The sequence below is a fragment of the Felis catus genome, chromosome C2 (genome assembly GCF_018350175.1).
Source record: "Felis catus isolate Fca126 chromosome C2, F.catus_Fca126_mat1.0, whole genome shotgun sequence".
Classification (NCBI taxonomy): Eukaryota; Metazoa; Chordata; class Mammalia; order Carnivora; family Felidae; genus Felis; species Felis catus.
Window position 1 is genome coordinate 68,722,525 of NC_058376.1, and position 27,070 is coordinate 68,749,594.

Here is a 27,070-nt window from a genome sequence, read left to right on the forward strand (position 1 = left end):
AAAAACAGCCCCAAGGATAATAATCCTGTCCTTGGGGGCGGGGGGGGGGTGCGGGGAGGGAGCCCCCAGGGCCAGCCTGGATGCCCATTCAGACCCTGAGCCAGACAGCCAGGAGGCCAAGGCTTACAGGTGATGTCCCCAAGGGCCTTGGGATCTGTGAGGAGTTGCTGAATCAGAAGACATGTGAGCCTGAGAGCTCTGTAGTCATCAAGGCCTGGGGTCAGTGGGACTGGAACTGGTCAGACTGGTGAGGGCTGAAGGCTGGGACCAACCATCTCCCTCAAGTGAGGAGCCGGAATAAGCCCTGCAGCCACCATCCCCACTCTCTTCGCCCACTCCTCAGCATCTGCCATGAAGCAGCAGCCACCAAGGGGCAACTGTAAGATCAAACAAGCCCCTGCTTCTCAGCAAACAGCCCTCAAGCAGCAGCTCCTGTGAGCTCCGCCAGCTGCACGAGGGAGCAGAGGCAGAAGGGAGACTCGGCTGCCCCCCACCCCCCACCACCCCGGCAGGTTGGGAGGGCTCACCCGGACCCAGCGGCAGGTGGAAGAGAGGCGCTTGTCTAGGTGAATGCTGGCGGGAGTCCTGCCCTTCATGGAGGTTCCCTTGTCCCATCTGTACAGGGGAGATGGATCGGGCTCCTTCCCAGGGCTGGGGGAGGGAGGCCAGCTCTGTGACTGCCCCGGCGGCCCTCACTGCAGTTCTGGACCTTTCTGTGAGTCACGGGGCCCTTTTGGAACTGGATGAAAGCTTGGACTTTCCCCAGAAAAGGGTAACAACTACCATCACCTCACAGGTTCCGTGAGAACCCCGAAGGCAGCTGGGGTATGGGACTACCCAGTGCATGCAGTAGACGCCCTGGGCTGGAAGCCTGGCCTCAGGCTCGGAGAGCTTCCTGAGGAAAAGGTAAATGAAGCACCGCACATACCATAGGCACTTAATGCAGGCTGCTCTCTAAGGGTTCTCGGTGTTTAAACCCAATAACCTATGGGTATGATTTCTTTGGGGGTGATGAAAATGTTCTACCTAGATTACGACGATGGCTGCACACATCTGTGAATATCCTAAAAGCCACTGAATTGTATGTACACTTTGAATGGATGACCTTGATGGCAGTACCGGGTTGGGACTGGGTTCCTTTGCTTTCCTCCCTGCTCTCTGGCCCATAGCAGAGGAGCTCAGGCAGGTTCTCCTGAGGCAGGCCTGCTCCAAAGTGGAGGGTCCACAAACAGCTCTGCCCTCAGGTTAAGGCTAAGAATTCTGGAGCCAGAGGACCTGGGTGAAAGCTCTGGCTTTACCACTTCCTAGCTGTGTGACCTTGGGCAAGCGACTTACCCTCTCTGTGCCTCACTTTCATCTGTGTAAAAAAGATGTTAACAGTGTCTATGTCAAAGGGCTGCTGTGAGGACGAAATGAATAAATCTATGTCAAATACTCAGCACAGTGCCTGGCCCACGGCAAGCATGCTGTTTTACTGTTGCATGGAGAAGGCTGGCCTCGTTCACTGATGTACAGCACACGGACTGAGAGACTGGGACAAGGTCTCTGGGATGGCTGTGAGCTTGAGAGCCCTTGACTCCCCCAGAGCAGCCAAAGGCAGAGAGGGAGTGGGGCAGAGGGGTCTGTCTGCACCCAGAGCCCCCTGCCCGTTACCTCGGGGAAGTTGCAGTTGGGCCGGGGGCTGCTGCAGAAGCCCCGCTCGTCACCCAGGCTGTAGTTGACTGCCGACTCCACCACATGGCACGCGTTGACCTGGCTGGTGCTGATGTTGTGCTCGTCCGCCAGGCAGCCGAACAGGTCCTTGGAGTTACACATGAACTAGGGGCAGCGGGGGAGAGGGTCAGCTGTGGGGGCCAGGCGAGGGCAGCCCATCTCCACAGGGCAGCGGGTGTCTGTCCACCCTGGTCTCAGGTGCAGCCTGACACTGACAGCGGGGACAGGAGAGGAGCCTGGAAGAAGTCAAGGAGCCGGCAAGGTTGGCCCGGCTGCCCAGGCTAGGGCTCATAAACGTCCCCTGGGGACTTCCTGAGTCTTTCTGGTCCCTCCAGCCTTGAGAGCAAGGAACTAAAAGCCTGTGTGAGAGGCTTTAGGAGTCAAATCTGAATCCAGACCTGAGGGGAAGACCGAATAAGAAATTCTGGGGGAGAGGGAGCTCCAGGGAGTCGTGGGGGGTAGAGCCACCTACCATGTTGACAAAAGCCGACAGGAACACCAGGGTGATGGTGAACACTCCGACCAGGGTGCTGTTAGTCTTGGACCGCACGATCTTCCTGGAAAGGGTCTGCAGTGGGGCCGGGAAGAGCTGAACCAAGGGAAGAGGAGGGAGAGAGAGACAGAACAGAGTTCAGTGAGGACTCTCCAGACTGCCATAGAGGAGCTGGGGGAGCCCTCCCTCCCCTCCACCTTTGTCTCGTGCCAGCATAACCCCAGGTCCTTTCTGAATGCCCTCCTAGTGTGCAAGTGTGCGATGGCTCACACCACTGACCCACTGCTCCCGGCCGACAACAGCACAGAATCTGCGGCTGGCCAGGAGTGAGTCTACCTGGGAAGCTTACAGGGGAGAGAGGCGTGGTGGAAGGAAAGGTGCTATCCTGCCCCCGGCAGAACAGAGGAAAAGGCACATGAATCCGCCATGTGAGTTCTGGGCCGGTCAGGGTTACAATCAGGCAGTTAAGGAAGCCTGGAAGGACCCAGAACTTTCCCAAGGAGGGTCAGAAGGCTTCTTGGCAGTAAGAAGCTGTGGGTCTGAGGACTTGGAGAAAACTTAGGGTCTGAAGGGAGGAAATGGGCTTGTGAGAAGGGGACAGAGTAGCATGTGAGTAGGAGGGTGGGGCCCTAGACAAGTGAATTAAGTGAACCTTTTGTTCAGGACTCCCATTGATCTCCTGTTTCCCTTCACCTACCCTCCCTACATTTCCTTCAATTAGACAAACAGCATGTCCAACCAAAGACCCACCCACCTCAGTTTTGGTAGCTAAATGACCCAGTCCACTGTATCTACAGTTGGCTTTGTCCACCATGGCGGGTGCCAGGGGTAAAGGCAGAGTGGGTAGTTAATTGGTTAATGGGTATAGAGGTTCAGTTTGGGAAGATGAAAAAGTTCTGGAGACGGACAGTGATGATGGTTTCACGAGAGAGTGAATGCATTTAATGCTGCTGAACAGTACATTTAAAAAGGTTACAACAGAGAATTTTGCATTGTGTACCATTTAAGAAAGAAAGCAAAAAGACAACCCAGAGACTAGGAGAAATTGTTGCAAACCATATCTCTAATAAGGGTCTTGCAACCAGAATACAGTAGTCTCCTCTTATGCGTGAGGATATATTCCAAGACTCCCCCAAGAGACCTAAAATTGTAGACAGTACAGAAATGCATATATACTATGCTTTGTCCTATATACGTACACTTAGCATAAAGTTTAATTTATAAATTAGGCATGGTTAGACATTAATAACAATAATACAAACGTAGAACAATTACAAAAATATACTACAATAAAAGTTATGTGAATGTGGTCTCTCCTCTCTCTGAAAATATCTTATTGGATTCGCCCTTCTGCTGATGATGTGAGATGATAAAATGCCTACGTGATGTGAGGAAGTGAGATGAATGATGTAGGCACCGTGAAGTATGACCTTCTGACGATACGTCAGAAGGAGGGTCATCTGTTTCCAGACCACAGGAACTGAAACCATAATAAATGAAATCATGGATAAGAGGGGGACTACAGTATACAAGGAGCTCTTCCAACTCAACAATAAGACAACCCAATTTAAAAATGGGATAATGATTTGAATAGGTATCTCTCCAAAGAATCTATACAAATGGCCAATAAGCACATGACATGAAAAGATGTTTGTTGTGAGTCATCAGGGAAATGCATATCAAAAACATGAGATACCAGCTCACACCCACCAGGATGGTTATAATCCAAAAGTCAGGTGATAGTAAGTGTTGGTAAGGACATAGGGATATCAGAATCCTCATCCATTGCTGGTGGGAATGTAAAATAGTGCAGGTGCTTTGGAAAACAGGTTGGCAGTTTCTCAAAATGATCAACAGTTACCATATGACCCAACAACTGTACTTGTAGGTATATACCCAAGAGAACTGACAACGTAAGTCCATGTAAAACCTCGTATACAAATGTTCATAGCAGTACTATTCATTATAGCTTGAAAGTGGAAACTACTCGATAAACTAAATGTGATATTTCCACAGAATGGAATGTCATTTGGCCATGAAAAGGAACAAAATGTTTTTTACATGATATGACACGGGTGAACCTTGAGAGTATATGCTAAGTGAAAGAAGACAATCTCAAAAGGCCACACGTTGTAGGAGTTCAGGCAAATTCATACGGACAGAAAGAGTTTGAAGCTGCCAGGGGCTGTGGCGAGCAGGGAATGAACAGCGACTGCTAACAGGTATGGGGTTTCTTTTCAGGATGATGACAGTGTTCTGGAATTATAGTGGTTAACAGTTGCCCAACTTTATGAATATACTAAAAACTACTGAATTACACTTTCATCTACCTTCATAAAGGTGCATCTTATAGATGTGAATTGTATCTCAATAAGGAACTTATTAAACAGCTCTTACCAGCTGCCTGACCCTGGGAAAATCATCAAGGGCTCTGAGCTGCAGCTTTCCTATTTATATGTAGGGGAGATCTATCTCCCAAGGTGGCCATGAAGACTCAGTGAAATGCTGCATACTAAAGTGCTCTGTGAGCTGCTAAATTCAATAGAAAATTTAGTTAATATTTGCATTTTTAAAGAGCTCTATTGCCAGTAAGAGTGAAAATCCCTGTTTCCTATTGAAGGACTTTTTTTTCATAGATGGGGAAAGTGTTCTGGCACTAGCATGAGGATCCCACTCTGAAAAGGTATGACAGATGGTTTCTAATTTTTGTCTGCTTGAAATGTTGCCATTCCATCCTATCCCCCGACCCATGTTATTTAAATAATTTCAGTTCTAATCACCCTATCCATCAATTGAAGGGTTTCTTTTATTATTTTGCACTCACCGATGAGATGTAGGCAAAAGTTATTAGTTATTAGAAATTGGCTGGGGAACAGGATATGCACACGGGCTTGCTTCCCGGGGAAGGTGGGACCAGGAGCCCCACAGGGGCCACCCAGAGGCCGGGAGAAGAACTGCAGGCTATTTTTAAAATTCAGGCTGGAAAAGTACTTCACATCTAACAAATGATTGACTTTTAATGCACTGGCTTGCTACAAGCCGATTTCCTTTATCATCCTTTAAAAAGACCTGCTCTTCACTTTAAAACTTCAAATCTCCAGAAGATTTGACATCCTGCTCTGGAATCAGTTGATATAGAGTATCTCATCTCCTGTAGTCAAAAAGTTCATCTGTATGTTGACCCTAACTCCCATCATATTAATCCCAGTGTGGACGGTGAACGTCTTCACCTGGACAGAGTTTTCTCGCAGAGATGCATCACAGCTGCCACCAGATCTTGGAGACTATTTTTTTTTTTCCAGCAGGATAATTGTGCCTGTGCAAACAATTGTTCAATGCCTGCTCACTCACAATTAGAGCTCAAAAAACAAAAACAAAAACAAAAACAAAAAGATTAAAAAAAAAATTCCAAGCCAGTACATTCCCAGTCCGATGAACTCAAATCAATTCAACATGAAATACAGGAGTGGGGACATAATTAATAAACCATGACTGGGGTGAAGGACAGTTTTGATCTCGGCCTGTCTGAAAACCTCCAGGCAAATTGATGACCAGCCTGGGGTCCTGGTTCTGTGATGTGGGGTCAGGGTATTGCAGAGATGAAAAAAGGTGATGAAATCTAATGGGGAAAAAAATGAAGAAAACAGCCTTTTTGACAAGAAACTGATTTTAAAAAGCAGTAGCTCCTACTTTACGACATTTTTTTTTTTAAGATATAAAAACTGCAGAGGCCAAACAAGGCAGGCTCCACACCACTGCACTCCTTGGGGTCAAATTGACATATTAACAAAAGCAGTGTCTTTGGGAGGAAGGACTGTGGCTCTGGAATCTAGAACCACTGGGGTTTAAATCCCAGCTATGGCACCTCCTAGCCCCAGGGCTTCAGGAAAGCTGCCTAACCTCTCTGAGCCTCACTGACCCCATCTGCAGTATGGATATGATAAACGCCCTCTTCAAAGCTTAGAAAACACAGCTCCAAGTGCAGAGCTGGGATGTGGACCCTCAACTGCCTGGCTCAACAGCCATGGGATGAACTGAAGATATGCCTCCTGGAGTGAAACGCTCTCTATCCCCAAAGAAACGTGTGTCTGGCAAAATGTATCCTCTAATAGACAAAACGTGCCCCTGAGCATGCTAGGAGAAGGTGAGTGTGGGGCTCTAAAGTCCCCACAGGACAGAAGATACCTAAGAGGTAAGGGGTACTGTAGTGTAGTAAGACCCTATTTCAGAAACTGGGGACAGTAGCCAGGCTGGGGTAGAAAGAAGTGCCAGCAAGGGCAGGGGGGTGCGGTGGTGGACTTCAGGCTGTAGGGAGGGAGAAGAGGTTTCTGGTGACTGCACAGAGCACACAGAGCCTAGAAGCAGCCCTGGCCACAGTTCCCAGGAGCTCAGGCAGTCAGGTCCCGGGAGTCTGTGGGAGACAAGCTAAGAGGAGCCAGCAGCCTGGAGGATGGAGATTTAAATACACACATGTATACACCTGTGCACGCAAGCATGCACACACACGCCAAGAGCTATGTGACCAAGTACTCCTTCTGTGCCTATCTACTCCCAAGCTCCAAAATGCAGGAAAGGAGTCTGGCCTTCCAAGTAAGAACGTGCTAATGAGCCACAGTAAAGACAGGGGGCCCAGACCAGAAGGTGGGGAAAGGAGGCAGCCAACCTCTTCTACCCATCTAAGTGGAGGTAGCAGAAATGCTAGCATTGTCAGAAACAAGCATAGGAGGATGGGGCAGAAGTCACAGGGAGGCTGATGGAACAGTCAGAGGTGCCCAAAAAGAGGAGAGGCTATACTCAGGAGACATGACTGAGCTCACCATCCCTGAAGGTAATCAAGCAGAGGCCAGCCCATCCTTATTATCATAAAGGGATTCCAGTCTCAGGTGGGTGTCTGGGCTGCTTCACTGCTCCAGCCATTTCCAATTTGAGATTCTGAGTCTGGACCCTTGTGTGATGGCAAGGAGGGATGCAGCGTGGCTTTTTCTTTTCTTTTTAAATTAATAAAAAAATTTTTTTTAACGTTTATTTATTTTTGAGACAGAGAGAGAGACAGAGCATGAACAGGGGAGGGGCAGAGAGAGAGGGAGACACAGAATCTGAAACAGGCTCCAGGCTCTGAACGGTCAGCACAGAGCCCGACGCGGGGCTCGAACTCACGGACCGTGAGATCATGACCTGAGCCGAAGTCGGACGCTTAACCGACCAAGCCACCCAGGCGCCCCTCTTTTTTAATTTTTTTAACGTTTATTTATTTTTGAGAGACAGAGAGAGACAGAGCATGAGCGAGGGAAAGGCAGAGAGAGTGGGAGACACAGAATCTGAAGCAGCTAAAGGCTCTGAGCCGTCAGCACAGAGCCCGACACGGGGCTCAAACCCACAAACCGTGAGATCATGACCTGAGCTGAAGACAGACGCTTCACCAACTGAGCCACCCAGGCGCCCTTCAGCATGGCTTTTTCTAAGACAAGCAGCTGTGGGGCCCAGGGCAGCACAGATGCCAAGGGAAGGGAGGAGCGACGTGTGCAGATGCTCAGACTGGCCTTCTGAGACGGCATCGCCAGAAGAAAAGAAGTGCTCCAGGGATGATCCTTAGGGCAAAGCAGCCCGGAGACCGCGGGGCCCTGAAGGGAAGCTGATGCTCTGAGCAGCGAGGCCAGGAGACCAAGACACCAGGTTAGCCCCAAGTCCCCAGAGATGTCTGTGAACCAGATCACGCTGTGTCAGGAAAGGACCAAACAGGCCCACCATGAAAAGGCCATCGGAGCACTCGGTGGGAAGTTCCAGAAAAACTTTCCCACAAAAAGAACCCAGGAAGCCATTCCCTGACAGACAGCTGACACAACTAACTTGGCTAATCCGACTAATTCAGTCGATACTTTCTTCACATTTCTCTCTACAAAAAGGTGAAAACATCGACATTTGAGCAAGTAAGGCCACACTGTATTGGGGAAATGGGAAAACAAATGGAAAAGAGAAAGAAACCATGTCTGACAGAGCTGCCTGGCTTTGGATCCGCTGGGCTCATGCTGCGGGTAATTTAGAACTGTCATATCTCATCAGAAAGTCACTGCCCATGACTCCTGAAAAACTGTGCAAGTAAGATGAGAAATGTCTGGGTTCTGCTAAAGGGCAAGTGTTTTCAAAGTGAAAACAGAACGACACGGAAAATTCCAGTTCAGTCAGCTATAGGGCAATACCTTGAAAAGGTGATAAAATCAACTTTTAGTCCGTGCACCTGCAGGCAGTGTGCAGTGGGGTCCGGGACAGGCCGCGCCCGGCATTAGGGAAAGCGAGGCCAGTCCACCCTGCTGCACAGATGCCAGAGAAGTACCCCTGTCACATCTCAGTGTGCAAACAGTTCATCCACATGGAAGAGGAAAGAATAATGAAATGGAAGAGGAGTTCAAGCTACAGACAACTTCTCCAGTGAGGGTCTACTTCCCAGAAAGTGGAGAAATGCTGAGAAGATGGCACATCAGAGGTGGTGGGGGGGGGGGGGATGGTGCAGGGAAATGCAGTGAGGACCTCAAGGTGGGTACTACAGTCTACTTGACTCCTGGCCCAAAGGCCCAAATCAGCAGGTGTCAGATTTGTTACGCCAGGGAGCACTTTTCTTCTAAATAGTTTATAGAAGCTCTATATCTATAAGCTGGAAGCAGCAGCCTCTCCTGGTTGAGGGGGGTGTGTGCGGAGGGGCGAGGGATGGAGTGGGTGGGGGACAGGCACTCCATCCACCAGGCTCTCCCGCCGAGGGAACCCTGGCCACCACAGAAGCGTCAGAAAAATCATTGAGCTGGATAAAGGAATTGAGAATAAAATTATTGAAGGCGACATTGATTACAAAATAGATAGATTCAAAAAAACACAAGGAGGCAGGAATGATTTTCATAAATAATCTCGAACAGTGGCAAAAAGAATTCACTGGACCAAAGTATTAATTCAAAATAGCCAGTGCAGGCGGGGCCATGAGCCTTCCTCCCCCACCTCCACTCCCCCCTACCATCAGGGACACATGCCAATCAGGAAACATAAATGAAGTCAGAGCAGCTCAGATTTCTCAAAGCAGGGAACAGGAAAGAGAGAAGTCTAGATTCTAGTTTTAAAATTGTAGACTACATATAGCTTTGATTCAGACTTGAATAAGCTCATTGGGTACGTCAAACAATGACTTTGCCTCAATTTATAACTTAAAAAGAGAGACGATTCTTTTGAATGTTCAGGTAAAGAATGTTTACAAGGCCTTTTTAGCTATGGTGCACCTTTTTTCTTAGGTTGTTGTGACTTTACTGTCATAAAATACATGTACCATAAAATTTGCATTTTGGGTGCCTGGGTGGCTCAGTCAGTTAAGCGTCTGACTTCGGCTCAGGTCATAATCTCACGGCTTGTGAGTTTGAGCCCCGCATCGGGCTTTGTGCTGACAGCTCAGATCTTGGAGCGTGCTTTGGATTCTGTGTCTCCCTCTCCGCTCACACTCTGGCTCTCTCCCAAATTAGTAAATAAACATTAAAAAAAGATAAAAAATTTGCATTTTAACTGTACAAATTAGTGGCATTAGTTATATGCATAATGTGCAAACCATTACCACTCTATTTCCAAAATGCCTTAGTTCCAAAACCCTTCCATCACTCGATACAGAAACTCTGCACCCACGAAGCACTAATTCTCCATTCCCCAACCTGACAACCTCAGGACCCTCTATCTGCTTTCTGTCTCTATGAATTTGCCTATTCCAGGTATTCTATACAAGTGGAATTATACAGTACATGTCCCTTTGAGTCTGGCTTCTTTAAGCATGTTTTCAAGGTTCATCCATATTGTAGCATGTGTCAGAACTCCATTCCCTTCTGTGGGTAGGTAACAGTCCATTGCGTAGATATACCATTTTTGCTTATCTATTCATCTGTTGATGGACACTTGTGTTGTTTCCCCCTTTTGGCTACTGTGAATGTACCATGTACTTTCACAGCCACGAGATAGAGAAAGTGGAAGTGCTCCCGAGGGAAAAAGCAGGTTGGGAGTGAGGTGTAGGGGCAAGACAACAGAAAGACCAAAAGGCAGGAGGTGACTCAACACAGACTTGAGGAAGGAGCTGGTGGAGAGGCAGGGGACTAGGATTAAACCCTACGAGGCTGTGAAGTCACTGGCCAAGCACACAGCTCAACACGCCAACTGACCCAGGCCCACCCTGCCTCTCTCGGGGTGTCACCTTCTGTATCCGCTCAAGGAGAGGGCTAAACCACTCCGGAGGATTCCCAGTTGGGGGGTGGGGGGGTGGGGCTTCCAGTTCTGACAGTTAGTCCACCAAGACCTTGACCATTAGGTAATTAAACAATTAACAGTCTAACAAAATACCCTGCTTTGAGTGTGGAGAGAGAAAGGGGACTCTGGAGGTGACAAAGGTCCAATCCTTCCAGAAGAAGAATGTGGTTCTTACTGCAGTGTGTGTAGGGAATGACGGCAGAGTCTGCCCCCCACCCTGCCCAGGGCTTGGCTCCAAGTGAGTGTTGAGGAGGAGCAGAGAAATGGTTACAGCAGAAGCCGGAGGGGCTTGTCCCTGCCTGAGGACAGAGTGCTTTCTGGGGCCAGGCTGTCCCATCAGGGAAGTCTTAAACCACTAGGGAAGGAAATGACGGAAAGGCTTGGTGGACAAAGCAAAGGGGAACCTGAGTGATTTCCACCACAGACCAGAATGGCTTGTGGCCAGGTCTCCTGAAGGACACAGCCTGCCTAAGAGGAGGCAGGGGAGAAAAACACAGAATAGGATTTTCTGCCCACATTATTAGCTGTGTGGCCCTGTTTGAAACACTGAACCACTCTGGGCCACTCTCCTCATCTATATGATGGGTGATTCAAAAGCCATCATCCCTGTGGTCCCCCCAGAGCCAATTCCAGGCACATGGGGACACTGAAGGGGGTGTTGAGAGAGGTCTCTTCCACACTCAGCCTTTTAGCAAATATTTATTGACCATTGCTCCAAGCAGGCATTGTGCTAGGTGCCCTTCCTTCATCCTACCGGATACCAAGGGGACAGACAGAAGAGGCAGTGACACTACCTCCTTGTTGCAAAGATTCGCAAAGGCAGATTAAAGTAGCCAACACGAATAAAGCTCCACTGACAAAGTGCTCCCTATAGTCGAGCTTGCTGCCAATGCCAATCAAGAGTTGTGCCCCAGCATAATGTACCCCTGACCCCAAGGGTGACTCCTGGGCTCCTGGGAGGAGCTCCTTATCAGTGGGCTGGGGAGGGAGGGAAGAAGGTGGCTGGGGGCTCAGGTGCGAGCTAGACTCACCTTCACGCAGGAATAAATCACGGACACAAACACCACCAAGGTCAGCAGCAGGAAACAGGTCAGGTAGAAACTCAACATGAACACCGAGCTGGAAAAAGAGAGGAGGTGGGGAATTCTGGGGCCCTGAAAACCTCTGGAAGGAAAAGGAAGTTGCTCCATTCCCCCTGAATCCATTGCCCAGTCTTTTCTAGCTCCTGATTCACTAAGAAGGGCTTACACAGCCTTGAGAACTGATTCAGGACCCCTCTGTAATGGTCTGGCTCCTGTCCTTGCCACCTCCCCGCACCTCCCTGTGGGGAGCAGAAGCCTGCAGCGGGGGGGGGGGGGGGGGGGGGGAGGGGGCTAAATGGAGAAGCAAGTGTCACCTGCTCAATATTTTGCCTAATTAAGGACCTGTTTTAAAAATCACCTGGTTATTCCCTCCAAGTAGTTACTCTCAGCTAGGATTAACTGTGAAAGCTGGAAACAGATTTGATAAACAGCCATCATTTTTAAAAATGCATTTGTCAGCAGCCTGACCAGACACTCTGAGAAACATCAGTGATGTATGTATCCTTCTAGGGGAGAGAGTCCCTAAATCTTGTCCCCTGCCAAGCCCCACACCAAGTCCTACTCAGTTTTGCTCCCCTGCTCTTCAGCCAGTTCAGCAAGAAAATGCAAGGAACCCCCCCCACCCCCCCGCCCCTTCTTCCCAAGGCAGATCACCGGTGACTTTCACCATGGGCCAGAATCCTCAGACAAAAGTGTGGCCAGTGACTTTCCACCTGGAACCTTCGTTTGGCCCTCCTGGGGCCGGGGCTGGGAAGGTACACACCATCATATCAGGAGACCACAGAAGTCCCTTTTCCCTTTCAGGGAGTGAGAATGGCCTAGAGATGCCAGGCGTTGTGAGCTAGTTAAAGGCAAGTGGATGACTTGAAAAGGCAGGTGAATACCTCTAGAGAGGCATCCAAAGGGCGTCTGTGTTTCAGGCTCCCCCAGAGGCCAGCACTTAGATGCCTTACACAAATAGAACAAGGTAGGGGCGCCTGGGTGGCGCAGTCGGTTGAGCGTCCGACTTCAGCCAGGTCACGATCTTGCGGTCCGTGAGTTCGAGCCCTGCGTCGGGCTCTGGGCTGATGGCTCAGAGCCTGGAGCCTGTTTCCGATTCTGTGTCTCCCTCTCTCTCTGCCCCTCCCCCGTTCATGCTCTGTCTCTCTCTGTCCCCAAAATAAATAAACGTAGAAAAAAAAATAAAAAAAAAATAAAAAAAAAAAAGAACAAGGTAGAGAACTCTCTTCAGAGGGAAAGAAAGACCTTTAAAGTAGGTCTTTCCTGCTTCTGTAGAGAAAGGACTGCTAGAGAAAGACTTCCGTCAACGCCTTGGCAACTCAGAGCTGCGGCCAGGGGGAATGAAGCCACTGTGGGCAGAGCAGGGAAGGAGGAAAACCCCGCCCACAAGCCATGCTGCAGAAAAAGAAAAGCGGCCCAGAGGCAGGGTTATGCGCCCAAGCTAAATGGACTAGCAGGTGCAGTGGGACAGAAGGACCAGGTTGCCTATTTATACCTGTAGCTCCATTTCAATACCAGAAAAATTGGATCCTGTGGCAATAAGGACCCACAGTCCCACCAGCCGTGCGCCACCTCCGTGTGGGGGGCAATGGGCATCAGCTGCACAACCAAAGTGGAACTGGCTGCCAGTGTCTGGTATCCTGACAGAGTCATAGCGGGTACACATGTAATGGCTATCTCTGCAACAACGTGTCATTAAAAATTCAAGGCTTTGAGCAGCAAGACATGAAGGCATTGTGTACCTCCTGATAACATGCACTAAGAAGGACACATCACTTGTATGGGATTCTTGTCAAAAAAGCATAACCTCAGTCTAATCATGAGAAAACATCAGACAAGCACAAATTGAGACATCTGCACATTAATTGGCCAGTACTCATCAAGGGTGTTAAGGCCACAAAAGACAAATAAAGGCTGAGGAAGTATCACAGATTAGCTGGGGCCAAGGAGACAGAAGAGGTAAATGCAATGTGGGATCCTGGACTGGCCCCTGGGACACAAAAAGGCCATTAGGGGCAACACTGACGGAATTAGATTATGGTCACTAGTTACTAGTGTCACCCCAGTTACTAGTGTGTCATGCCAGTGTTAATCTCCTGGTTTCAACCATCACACTGCAGTTATGTAAGTGGTCAACATGAGGGAAAACTGGATGAAGGATGTACAGAAACCCTCCATAATACTCTTGTCACTTTTTTATAGGTCTATAATTATTTCAAAATGAAGAGCAGAAGGCATTGGGATGAGGGGCCCCTTCTGGATCAAGTTGGACTTAGGAGACATAACTGAACACAACCAGTGGGTCCTGGGTAGATCCTGGCTATGAATAAACTAACAGTTGAAGACGTTGGGAGACAATTTTGGAAATCTGAACATGGACTTGGTGTTACACGACTGCAGAGAACCGCTGCTAATTTTGTCTGGTGTATAAGGCACTGTGGTTAAGAAGGGAAAGCCCTTAAAATAGGACTGTATTGAGGGTTTTTGAGGGGAGGGGGGGGAATGTCCTTTTGTCTAAAACTTAAATAAGCAGAAAAGAAACAGATAAATTATAAAATATCAACAATAGTTATACTTTACAGTATAGGGGATGGGTGCTGCTTATATTAATTACTTTTCTGTATGTTTGAAAGGTTGCATAAGAAGTAACAAATATGTGTACAGACATGGGCACACACACATACAAATGTATACACACACATGCAAACATACATGGAGCAGTTATCTTTCCTGTTTAGATGTGACTCTACTGTGACTATGTCCCTAACACTTCATCTCAAAAAGCCCACTGGCAACATCCGAGTGGTTCCTCAGAAGCCACAGGCCTCTGTAAGGGACACAGTCAGTCCTTGGAAGCATTCTAGAATATCTCTTTGAGGAAAGCCGTCAGAACCAGAAATCCATTCTTTGAAATACCCAGAGTTGCAGAAAACCCTTATCTTTTGAAGATGTATTGATGATTTTGCAAGAACTAAAGGTCACACAGAAGCAAACCTGAGTACTTTTGGGTGATTTAACGGGTAGCCGCAGTGTGGATACAACGCGCCAAGATGACGAAGTGCCGACAAGGAGTCTCTCATGCAGCAAGGCAGCGCCCAGAGGAAAGTCTCCCACCCTGGAAGGAGCAACTCACCTCTCTGTCACAAGGGAGTCAGACTTGTAGCTTCCCGGTCCCACCGAGGACACATTTGGAAACTTCTCCCTCCAAACAGGCTTAGCGCAGACCTCCGCCTCTGCTCTCCTACATGACCTCCCCTCCCACCCTTGAAGCCCCGCAGCCAGAGGGACGGTACTTACTGGGGCACGATGGTGATCTGGACAAAGCAGATGAAGAGGAAGACAAGCGAGGCACATGCCACATAGGCACCGAATCGGTCATCCACCTGCTTGGAGTACTGAGAGGGATGTGCGGGGTGAGAGGGGCAGAGACACCTGGCCCCATCCACTCCAGCCCCGCTCCACCCCAGAACACTCCCAAGATGTGGAGACCTGGAAGAACCAGCACTAGCCTTGGTGCTCAAGAAACCAGTCCAAAGCACTATAAAGTGGTGCCTGTTGGGGAGGACAGTTGAATTGTGTCAAACCAGAAACTTCCTGTAGGTCGGGTCACCATGAGAGTAACTCGTCACGATCATGGCTCACATCACGGAGCGCCATCTGCGCGCGAGGACACATATCAGGTCTATGGCATCCTTATGCATGGACGTAGGTACTGGACCTATATAGCTGCTACTTCCCAGGTGAGCGAGCTGGGGCTCAGAGAGGACATGAGGCTCACCCAAAATCACAGAGCTCGTCTCTGAGGGCCCAGCTCCCAGCCCCAGCTCCTCCCAAGACACCAACAGGCGGTGGGAACAGAGGCTGTGCTGGCACAGAGTCACCAGCTCTGTGACTCAGTTCCATTAACTGCTGGTGAACAGTGCTTGCCTCCTAGGCTTGCCTCACCGGACGATGACATGAGTTCAACAAGCCCGTTTTAACTCAACACTGGGGAAACGCCGTGGCGTGGGCAAAGACCCTGGACCAAGGTCTGGTTCTGGCTCTTTCACTACTTCACTGGTGGCCTAGAGTAAGTCACCCAACCTCTCAGTCACAATTTAAGGAGATGGGACAAAGAGATCTCAACTGACTGCCTCTTCCAAATGTTTTCCAGTGTGCCAGAGGCAGCAGGGGGATCCACTGGTGATGATAATGATAGCAATAATAGCAATAATAAAAATAACATAAACAGCAGTGGACATTCACGGAACATCTATGTGGCCAATACTATCTTATGTGCTTTCTATATATGGATTTATTTAATACTCACTATGACCCTATGAAGAAGGTATGTTAAATATCCCCATTTTCCAGAGAAGGAAATGGAGACATGAGGAAGTGAAGACTTCTCTCTTCTGACCATGAAAGTCCCCCTAAAATCTCCATCTACTGGGTAGCATGGCATTGGAGCAGAGAGAACGGAGACAAAGGGCTCTTTCCATGGTGATGGAGAGCAGAAGGGAGCCTTCTATTGTCCTGTCCCCTCCCCCTGGTTCTGGTTCTGCCCAGGGCCTCGTTCCCACCCAGGATGCTGTACCTTCTTCTCTAAGTCAGGCTCCCTGAAGGTCAAGAGGAACTTGCGGACATGCTCAGACCGCAGCCTGTCGATGCTCCTGGCGTCAATGGCACGGCCCAGAAATTCGTCCACTTCATCCTCGGGGTTTGCACTTTCCTGGGCGTTCCTAGGGAGCAAGACATGCAGACACACTGCAGGCTGACCACCAGGGGGCGCCGCAAGAGGGCCCACTTGGGCCCATGCACCCAGGCCCATTAGAAAGGCCCTAATAAGGGCTGGGGAAGCTGGGACTGCGATCCGGAACCCAAGTCCCCCGCTTCTTAACTGCACACATGCACAGAAAGCTGCCAGTGTCTGACCTGGCTGAAGGGCCTCGCTGACAGTAAGGCTTTTCTGACTCTACTCACATATTATTATAGTATAATATGACTTATCATCAAAGTTTTCATTGTTTTTCCCCACAGCTAACAGTCTCTACTCTTCACTCTCCAGCGGTACCATCATCCTGAAATAAAGGCCAAGATCCGGAGGCAAGACTGCTGCCCCAGGGGCTGTGAGCTACCCCGCTGCTCTAACCTGGCCCAGGGCACCCTCTGGGAAGCAGGTGTCATGATCAGGGTGCCAAACTAAAAGCCCATCACTCAAGGTGATGCCTAGTCCTTGAGTGGGGTTTCTAACAGCCCCCAAGAACCAGGAAATGGAAGAGAAAGAGGAGCACATTCCCTCAAGGCACCAGGATGTGGCCAGACCTGGTGACCAACGTGCAAGGTCTGCATTTTGCTGAGAGCAGCAGGCGCGTGTGTGTGCGTGCACACAGGCATGGGAAGAGCATGCACGTATGCAGTTGTGAGTGCACACATATGTCCACGCATGTGTTTGTGGGAAGATTACAAACGGGCGGTGCCGAGCCCAGCCTCTCGGCCCTGGGCTCCTGGGCTGCCCATCTGTCAGCTGCAGCGCTCTGGTCATTCTCAGCCAAGGCTGTGTGGCCTCACTCCCCAAGCAATGCGGGGAAACTGAGCTATAAGACGAATGTGGGCCTATCCCCCAGGCCAAGAGAGCAGGAATAAAGAAGGGCATGTTACTCACTTGTCCTTGGGGTCTTCAAAGCCCTAAAAAAGAGGGACAGAGAGAGAAGGAAAGAAGTATGAGAACAGAGAGGACGGAGAACTGAGGCTTCCAGAGGGACTACGGGAAGGCTGCAGCTCATTTACTCTCTACGGCTCACCGAGGAGTCTGCACAGAGAGAGGACTGCCACCCAGGAGTTTGTCCTTCCTTCCCTCAGTGAATACAGCCAGGTTCTTCCTATGGGATACGCTCTGCTACGTGCTGGGGGCACACTGTGATTTCACGTCGCCCACTGGCAAAACTCACGTGTCTAAGCTCTTCCTGTCCCCACATCCAATTCCCCAACTCCCCTTGCCCCAGAGCCTGGGCTTGGTGGGTCCCTCTCAATTCTACCACTTACTCAGATGGAATAAGAGAAACCATTAAGTGACCACTGCCCCCCACCTCAGCCTCACTGAGCACACAAAATCTGGGAATTCACATGTTTTGAGCTTAAAGTTAAGCTCCAGTTACCTGTAACAGCTTTCCTAGCGTATGAGAACTAGCGTGTTCTTACAAAGCCAGGATTGGTTGGGGTGAGAAACCTGCGTTCCATGGGTTTGACTGCCGCTCACATACACAGGGCAGGGGTGAGTGTGAAGGTCCCTTACCGGTCTCCAAACTCAAATCCCTATTTATCTACAGAGTCCACAAAGGGACAGATGTGTCTCGGGGTGTGACCAGCTGTGGCAGAATGAAGGGTGGGTTCCCTAAAGTGGCAAAGGGGTGGAATCCAGGAGGTAGTGGAGGAGGTAGCAAGCAGCCCCAGGACTGTGTCAGGTAAGGCTCCAGTTGCCAGGGCAAGGACCGAGTGTGACCTGTGGTCTTTTGGGGCCCAGCGTGGGGCACACTGCTGGGCAAACATGGAGGTCAGTAAGCGCCAGGTGAACCCAAGGCCAAATGAACACACCTCTCTTTATGCACACTGCAGACAGTTTGAAAATGCAAAAAGCATTCATGAGCCAGAGTTGCCAGGAACTAAAACAGATGTGGGGTCCACACCACACCCCATGTTCTCTGTTCTACCCCCCCCCCAGTGGAGGGCCCCAGGGGCCTCGGCAGCCTCTAATGGCACATCCAAGTGCCCAACTGTGGACCCCGAGCTCCTCCGAGGATGCCAGACCCTTCTTGTCCTCTGAGAACCATCGGGCCCTCTGTCCAGGCTGTAAGACCCGGCCCACTTCACCATCCCAGCCCCAGGCTGGAGGAGTTGGTGTTAGTCAAGTGGGTGCTCCGCCTGGGGAGCAGGCCCAAGCTGGGTGCCCCCCGCGATCCCTTAGAGCACGAGCTTGAGTGGGCAGCACAGGGCCGGACAGGCCAGCTCTCCGCAGAATATGGTGAGGCGCTGGCACTGAATTCCACCACGGGGGCCAGCAAGGATTTTACTCCGGGACTGAGGACAACCAGGCTGTACTATGCTTATGCAGGTCTCTGCAGCTCAGAAATCTACCCGACACGTTTTTAACAAACCTATTTCTGACCTTCCCCTATGCTCCTTTGGTCATTTACTGGGGTTGGCTGGGGACTGGGTCTGGTGGATGCCATGTTAGTGTAGAGAGCTCAGCACTGGGTTAGGGTGTCGGCAAAAGAACCTTGGCAAATGGTTGTTAAGAACACAGTCCCGCAGATGGGTTCAAGTCTCACGATCTGCTTACTACTTCTAGAACAACGGTCCTCAGCCTGGCTAGGAGGACCCTCACATGGGTTCTGCCACAGCACCCAGCTCAGCTCAGGGGGTCCTGTGTGGTTCCCAATTCCGGTCCCTTGGCCCTAAAAGCAGGAACAGAGGCCACGGCCCCTCGGCTCATCCACACGGAGGTTCGTACGCCCGCTTGGCAAGCTGCTCGTCTCCTCTGGGCACTCGGGCTCAGCCCGCTGCCCCCACAGAACGCAGAGCTTCCCTGGTTAGATGAGCAGATGCCCCTGCATGCCCTTCCTGTCAACCTTCTTATTAGTAAGTACCCTCAGGGACTTCACGACACTTGTGCCTAAGCACACACCAGAGCAGCTCGTCACTACGTTTTAAAAGCTGAGTAAAAGCCGAAACACGATTTAAAGAAATAAGAGTGCTGCCTACAGGTCAGTACCTTTCTTAGTGTTCTCAGACACCGCTTAACCTAATCCTCCACCCCACCATCGGTGGAAGTCAGGGTAGCATCTCTCCTTTTGAGCATCTTTACCAAAGATTTCAGGCAAGTTTAACACCAGAAGTCAGTGGTGTGCCTGGCGGCTGGCAGAACTACCCCCTCAACAGCCTAGACACTCAGACTGGGCGGGCTGGGGGCTGGAACTGGTCCTTTGACGCCGGCCTCTGGCGACTCTGCCCGGCCAGGATGAGGGATGGGAGTCTCTTCTCCCAAAGGCTGCTGCAGAGGCGTCCCCAACCCTGTTCTTCCACACACCTTCCCATCCCTCTGTGCTGGCGAGGCAGCTGATGCCACGGAGGAGCCTGGCAGCCAGTCTCCCTCGAGACGGCCCTTTCCCCAGTTACAGCCCTTCCGCTGATGGTTCCAAGGCTCCTGGTCCTAACAATGATTAATGCATCTGCTAAACCGGTGCTTATGCTCCAAACTGTCTCCTTTGGGACTCTGAAATAACTGAAGACTCTGCCTACACCAAGTATCTCCAAAGAAAAAAGCTTTCCAACAATTTTAAACAGAGAAAGCCCACCAGGCACCTTTCCTGCCTGCTTGTGGCTCTTCTTCCTCTCCTCTCCCCGCCTAGTCTCCTGCTCAGCTCTGTCCTCTCCCTCCTGTCTTTCTGCTCCTCTTCCCTCCCACCTGGATGAGAGCCTCCCTCTTTGCACCCAGCTCTCAGTGGCCCCACACTATGCTCACCCCCTCTGGACCCAGTCACGTGGATACAGAATCCACAGCAGATTATTAAAGGGCTAGGGTGAGAACAAAGAGGTCCACCGACTGCTCTTTGCCTTGAGGAGGGCCCCCCAGGGAGAGGGAATGTGGCTAGTGGCCTGGGCGGCACTGGCCAGACCTGTGAAGTCCAGGTTCAAAGCCCTGAGGGAAGGCTGGGTCCCTCCCACTCTGTTCCCTCATAACCTTCATGTCCTGCAAGTTGCTTCTTGACTGTCAAAAACTAAAATAGAGGTCTTGACTCAATTCATTTTTTGATCTTACACATTTTCCTTGAACCTCTGTCATCTGCTATTTGCCAGTTAGCAAGCAGCAGAGTGGCTGGGTCCCCAGCCTGTCCCTGGCTCAGTCAGCTGACTCAGCTGGATTTTCATGGAGTTTATCTCTAGTCCCTGCTGCTGTAGCTAAAACCTGCTCCAACCTACAGACCCCAAATTGGGGATCCTAGTGCTGGCGCGCCCCACCTCATTCTTCTACCCTGGCGCGTGCGTGTGCGCGCTGTCTGTCTGTCTGTCTGTCTGTCTCTCTCTCTCTCTCTCTCTCTCTCTCTCTCTCTCTCACGGTGGGCGACTCCCATGGGAACCAGGCTGCTTGTGAGCCAAGGAGTTTGTTCGGACATGGATGCCAAACTCTTTGATAAAAACAAAGGAAAACACTGCTGCCAGACCCTGACTTCTGTCACCCCTCTCCCTCTTCCTCTCACCCTCTGAATTCTTTGTCATCACTGACAGAACCCAGGCAGCACATCCTGAATTAGCCTGTTCTTGGTGTGTGTTTAGGGACAGTGGGGGGTGGGGGGGTGTCTGTCCTCCAAGGCAGTTGGGGTCCCGTGTCCCCCACCCCTTCCATGGCCTCTGCTCACCCTGCAGAGTGCCCTGCAGTGAGCAGGGGCACTTCTCAGCACAGAGGGCAGAGGGGACCATCACCTGGCACTTCACCAAAAAGTGCTGAGATGGTCTCTGAGCAACTGAGCCAAAGGATGTGTTTCAGCTGCCCAGGAAGGGCACCTGATAAGCTGGTGCCCACCAGATAGTGCCAACGGACCACTGGAGGCTCTGGCTGGACTCAGGGGCTGCTTCCAGCCTGTGGGACTCATGGAGAGAGCCCAGGGCCAGAAATCAGGCACTCTGGCTCCTAGTCCAAAGTGGATTCTGTGGCTCTCCAGGTGCCATCAGGCAACACAAGGGGCCTGACCCTGTCCTCACACTCAAGGAAGGCCCTAGCCCTGGAGAGTACTGCCCACCCGCTGTTCCCCCTGCTACTCACCATCCGCTTCATCTCCTTGGACACCTGGTTGCCCCCTAGGTGGTTGTAGAAGGGACGCTCAGCCCCCCAGTGAGGCGGGTTGTGCCCAATGGAGTTGGTTCTCTGACGATTCATCTTGGCGATCATGGCCTTTTCTTCTTTCTGGGAGTGCCAAACACATGCATCAGTCTGTGGGCAGAGCCTACCAGGTGAGCCCAAGTGGGCAGTTTCTCATGGCTCCCAGGTGCCTGGCCAGGTAGGGGCTGAGGCAGGTGCCCCTCTCTTCTGTGCACATCCTGGAGCCTAGACATCTGCCTGGATCCTAGAGCTCACTGGAGAAAGCATCTTAAATCCCTCCAAATTCCCCAACATAGCCCTAGCTGGCTTAGGTGGGAGGTTGGTCTTATGAGAAAGCAAAGAGGCTTTCCCAATTGTCATTGGCATAGAATTGTCAGGGGTGGGCAGAGCTTGGGTCTGAGGTGCTCAAGGTGAAGAAGAGAGAAGAAACCTAGGATTCCAATCCACTCAACTTATCCCAAACAACCATGTTCTGCCAGAGGGTGCAGTAAGACAGGCCCTGCTGCCCAGAAGGCAGCTCGGAGAGGTTTGGGTCACTAGAGCTTGAGATGCAAAGGCCGATAGACATTGTACAAATACACAAGCGGGGCCTCAGCTGGCTCCCCACGTGCCAACCATCATCTCTGTCTGTCCATTCATCCAATGGGCTCCAGGTGGAGGGCTGGAGAGGCCTTGGGGAGACCTGAGGGAACCTTCCCCTCAATCCCTCTCTGAGCCTGGGAAGGGAGCCCATAAGATCAGGGACACAGAGGGGAGGGGACACAGCCTGCTTCAGCTGACATTGCTCTGGATACGGGGTGTCACTCTCTGTCTCCATTTCATCCTTTCTGGACCACTTGTCAAGAAGCTGGAAGAACACACCCCATAGAACCCAGGGTAGAAGGTAACAGCTCTCAGCCTGGGTGGGGCAGGAAGGTGGGGCTGAAGACCTCATCAACCTAGCAGAGGGGAGGGGGTGGGAGGAAGACCTGGGAGGAGGTCAGTTCACTTGAACTATAGTCAAACAGCAAGCAAATGTTCAAAAATGTGACAAATAGGCCACCAGGTGCTCTCCCCAGAACGTATAAATCCTCCCATCCCTCTTCATGGTCTGTGGGGGGCCTGGCACAGCTCCCTGGAAGGGGCCCCACAGCCAGGACCTGTCTCTGGGGCTGCACTGCTGCGGTGGATGAGGTGCCTGTGTGATGTCCCTGTCAGGGTGGACACCTGTCCCAAGGAGCCCTGTATCCCTTTAAAAATCAACCTCTGCTGTCACTCAACACTTTCTCTGAACTTTTCTCCCAGCTTAATTTTATCTTTAGTCTAATGTCTTTTTTTTTTAATTTTTTTAATGTTTATTTATTTTTGAGAGAGAGAGAGAGAGAGAGAGAGACAGACAGACAGAGCATGAGCAGAGAAGGGGCAGAGAGAGAGGGAGACACAGACTCTGAAGCAGGCTTCAGGCTCTGAGCTGTCCGCACAGAGCCCAACACAGGGCTTGAACTCATGAGCCATGAGATCATGACCTGAGCCAAAACCAAGAGTCAGACGCTTAAACGACTGAGCCACCCAGGCACCCCTAGACTAACTTCTTAAGAAAGGAAGAGGGAAGATTTCTCTGTCAAAAGGTTCTGACCAACAGGTCAGTTCAATGGAAAGATTCATCAGTAAAAGGCATTTTAATCTAGGGAGAAATAGAAAATGTTCCCTTCATTCACTTTAAAAATTAAGAACACGGAACATGACACTATTAAAAATAGAATGCCAAAGTCTGCTAATAATTCAGTTTTATATTTGGGCAAGTGTGGGATGGGACAAAGCGAGGGGGAAGAAGGGGACTATAAGGTGAAAGAGGGAAAGAACAGAGGTCCTCTCGAGAAATAAAGGTCTGCAGGGACAGAGACCTATTGAGACGAAGAGATAGGGAAGGAACGAATCCACCTAGTTCACGCAACAGACAAGGAGCAAGGCAGAGATGAAACCAATGGCTGGAGATACAGTAGATGGCGGACAGACCTCCTAGTTGTTTTATTTCCATGCCCTGGCCTACTGCTATGTTGCTAACTGATTTGAGGCCTGTTGCATTTTTGCAACAGAAGCAAAATGAAAACATTCCCTCTTTGCTGTCAGCCGTCACAAGGCCTTTCTAACTCTCATGTCCTTCCCGAGATGCAGGAACCACGACCGTGTGAGGAATTCACGACTTGACTCAAGGGAAGGGTGAGAAGACAAGGAAGCGGCTGCCAAGAAACATTCCTCCCCAGACAAAGAAGGCCGAGCAACCCCTGGAGCCCTCCCCCGCCCACCTGGCCCACCCGGTCCACCCAGCCCCTCAGCCCTTGGCCCGACCCGCTTCTGGGTGCAGCGCAGGATGAGGAAGGTCTCAATGCTGTGCTCCTTGAGGTAGGCGTTGCGCTCGCCCCCACAGCCTGGCTCCACCTCGTAGTCACCATTCAGGTAGTTGAGCGTGGCCTTGGTGATGTGGATGCGCCTGCAGGTAGGGAGGGATGCAGGGAGAGCAGGGCAGAAAACATGACTTCAGAACTCCAGTCCCCATACAGAACCACACTGCAACCGACTTGGCCACAGTTCAAACCCCAGGGCCTGAACCCTGGCTCAGATGCTAAGCCCAACTTAGATCCCAGCCTCAACACACTGCGTCTCTCCACTGTTCAAGGTAGACCCCTTCTCACCTGACCACACCACATCACATCTACGTTATGTCATCCTCATCACAGAATACATCATTGGCCTGTCAGGAGGACACAGTCTCAGTCTCACAAATCTCACAAACCCGCTCAGGAGCCAGCAGTGGCTCTGGCTGAGTACACGACTGAGTCCAGATCCCCCAGCCTGGCACGAATGTTCTTTTAACACAGGCACTGTTTTTCCCACTGGTCCCTAAGCGGTCATGTGCTCTACTTCCATTCCTTGGAAATACCGTGTTTCCTATACCTGTGCCTGTCCTCACTGTAGTCTCTCAGCCTGGCCCTCTCTCCACTCCCACCTTCCTCACCTGTCCGAATCCCGCCCAGTCACCCTGGCCAGCTCACATCCTTTCCATCCTGGTCACCCCTGAAAATTACCCACAGTTCCTCCCTCCTCCAGAACTCTACCCCATCTATCACATCACACAACAAGTTGCCCTATTTTGTGCAAATATCTTCTGGGTAAAGCCCGGGCAAAGGTTGAGAGGCTGCTCCCTACAACTTGCCATGGTGTGGTGCAAGTAATTTGTTAAGGAGAGGACCTTCTACTAAAATTCTGCCAACCCCATCCTGCCCACCCCCTGCCCCATGCCTCGGGACAGTCACCCTGAGTGGGGTTGGGTGGGAAGCGAAGTCTGGGCCCTCACTCACCCTGCCTTGCCTCCAGCTTCCATGTGGTTGGCCAGCGTGACGTCATTAGACCAGACGTCGAACTGCCACTTCCTGAGACCAAGGACACCGCAGTGTACTCGCCCACTGTGAATTCCCACGCGCATGTTCACGTTCACCCCAGTCACCTCCCGGACCAACCTGGGGATGGAGCAGGGGTAAGGCTGGGAGAGGGTCGGGGGCCAGGCACACAGAGTGGGGGCGGGGCTGGAAGGCACGGGGTCGGGGGTGTGACAGAAGGTGCAGGGGTCAAAGAGTCATTTCTCTCTGGTCCAGCCCAAATTCAGAGTCTGAGACTGTTCCACCCGACGGGCACGGCACCAGCTGGGCCCTGGTGCTCAGGTGCTGTAAGAAGTGAGGCGTTGCTTCCCAGCATGGCCACAAGGGGGCACAGCACCTCACACTACAACCCAGGACTCGCTGCTTCCCCACTCAGGTAACTAAGGTTCTCTTTGCTACCCTCAAGTCAATTCAGCTGTGTTCCGCATATTAGTGCCCGACCGAGACAGGGAAGTTATAGCCGCTTCAAACCCCATTCATAGAATACTCGGATCTGTCCACATTGCTGCTGCTTCTTGGACGTTAGCAGGATAATGGAGAAAGGTGGTTAACTATTTCAAGAGAGGACACATGTCCTGCTCAGGACAGAAGGGGAGCCTGAGCAGGTGCAGGGGACCAGGGATGTTCCATGTGCTGGAAGACAGCACCAGTCCCCACCGCGGTGGCACATGCACCACACCCTGGGGCACGGGGGCCTCTAGTAGATGGGTGGGCCCTCTGCAGGATGGAGAGTGTGATGGAAGCTATATTGCTCTGGGTATATGTCTGAGGCGCAGGGTCTGCAGAAGAGGGTACAGGTGTTTGCGGCGGGGGGGAGGGGGTACACGGTGTGTACTCTTTAGAGACCTGGATACTCTCTGATACCCTGGGATAGATCTACTCAGCCAGCTGTGGGACCAGCAGTCTGACCTGTCCTAGAGGGCAGGACCATCATGTGGACACTTGCCCTCCTCACCACCTCACCGGCAAGAGGCTGACGCCTGACACAGGAAAGACTGATATCATTCATCATTGCTCTTGTCTTGGGATACCTCAGCTGTGGCTGCGCCTTCCATCCACAGTGCCTCCGGCCCTTTGCTTAGGTTGATAACGTCTCATTCCACCTTTCTGTCTTAACTCTGGGGCCACTTCCTACCTGAAGCCTCTCTTGGTCTTCCCAATGGAAACAACTGACCCTTCCTGGACTCTCCCATCTCGATTTGCCTCTCCCACCTGGTGGCGTCTGCTCGGCATGCCTCGTATCACAGTGGCGGGAGTCCCAGCCTCTCCCTCAACAGACTCTGTGCTTCCAGGCAAGGGAGGGAAGCACTGGCTAGCCCAAGCATGCAGGGGCAGTCAGTAAACACTGCAGAAAGGAGCTCCACCAAACCGAATGGACCCCGCCACCTTCCTGGACAGCTACTCTGACTTCTGACCTTGCCCACTGTGGCTTTTCCTTTGCCCCTCGCTGGCTACTTCTGAACCTCGAAATTCCTGAGCCTAAGCTTGGATTACCCATACCTTTTCATGACTGGACCCCCTTCTCTGGCCAGCAGTGACCAAGAATTGGCCAAAGATGATTTTTGCTATTGCTCCCAGGAAGGACGGGACACCTGTTTGCATCCACTTGCCCTGTTGTGTTACCCTGGGGAGCTGTTTAATCCCTGTGAGTCCAACCTTACTCATCTGGAAAGAAATGGGACCAATGGGCTCTGCCCCTGGCTGGGTAGTCGTGGGACCTAAGAGACTAGGGTGCAATGCATAGGACCAGCACGATGGCCACCTGGTTCTCCTCTCTTGCAGAGGTGAGGCCACATCTCCTGCTACCCTGGAGTCTGCAAACCCCTCCCCTCCTAGAGGACATGTTCCCCTGGGAAAAGCTTCCTAGGCTGCTGTGGATAGAAGTTGCCCAGGAGAAGGCTCAAAGTCTAGAGGTGCAAATCAGCCCTCCAGCATGGCCACGGGGCCTTGGGAGACAGCTTTGCCCCAGTTTCCCTGCCTCCATTAGTTCCACCTGGAGGCCAGCTGGTCAGTTACTCGGGCTGTGGGACAGCACCCCCACAGATGGACAGTCCCCCCGCAGACTGGCACTTACGAGATGGCCTCAATCATGTCCATGCCCATCTCCACGCAGCAGTGAGCGTGGTCAGCCCTCGCTTCAGGCAGCCCAGAGACACAGTAATAACAATCCCCCAGGATCTTAATACGTAAACAGTGATTCTCCTGGAAAGCAAATTAATTTTAAAAATTAAAAATAGTAGGAAAGAGA

General features: G+C 51.2%; 1 protein-coding gene and 1 long non-coding RNA gene across 4 annotated transcripts in view; one reads left to right on the forward strand and one right to left on the reverse strand.

Annotated features, from left to right (window-relative positions):
- ADCY5 (adenylate cyclase 5) overlaps positions 1-27,070 on the reverse strand; it is a 148,357-nt gene that overhangs the window by 14,818 nt on the left and 106,469 nt on the right. For both annotated transcript variants that reach the window (XM_019839852.3, XM_045037029.1), the window contains exons 5-14: positions 26,897-27,024; positions 24,745-24,903; positions 23,735-23,876; positions 21,350-21,490; positions 17,195-17,217; positions 16,127-16,271; positions 14,848-14,945; positions 11,500-11,587; positions 2,186-2,302; positions 1,654-1,818 (exon numbers count right to left, since the gene is read on the reverse strand). In XM_019839852.3, coding sequence (XP_019695411.2) covers positions 1,654-1,818; positions 2,186-2,302; positions 11,500-11,587; positions 14,848-14,945; positions 16,127-16,271; positions 17,195-17,217; positions 21,350-21,490; positions 23,735-23,876; positions 24,745-24,903; positions 26,897-27,024 — 1,206 coding nt within the window. The remainder of the gene's footprint in view (positions 1-1,653; positions 1,819-2,185; positions 2,303-11,499; positions 11,588-14,847; positions 14,946-16,126; positions 16,272-17,194; positions 17,218-21,349; positions 21,491-23,734; positions 23,877-24,744; positions 24,904-26,896; positions 27,025-27,070) is intronic.
- On the forward strand, positions 90-13,896 carry LOC109503476. Of its 2 annotated transcripts, XR_006585103.1 has the most exons (6): positions 90-566; positions 797-906; positions 2,454-2,634; positions 4,223-4,428; positions 4,843-4,889; positions 13,753-13,896. It is a non-coding gene; the product is annotated as an uncharacterized LOC109503476 (long non-coding RNA). The 2 variants fall into 2 exon arrangements; XR_006585104.1 differs by lacking the exon at positions 2,454-2,634 and having other exon boundaries at positions 91-566.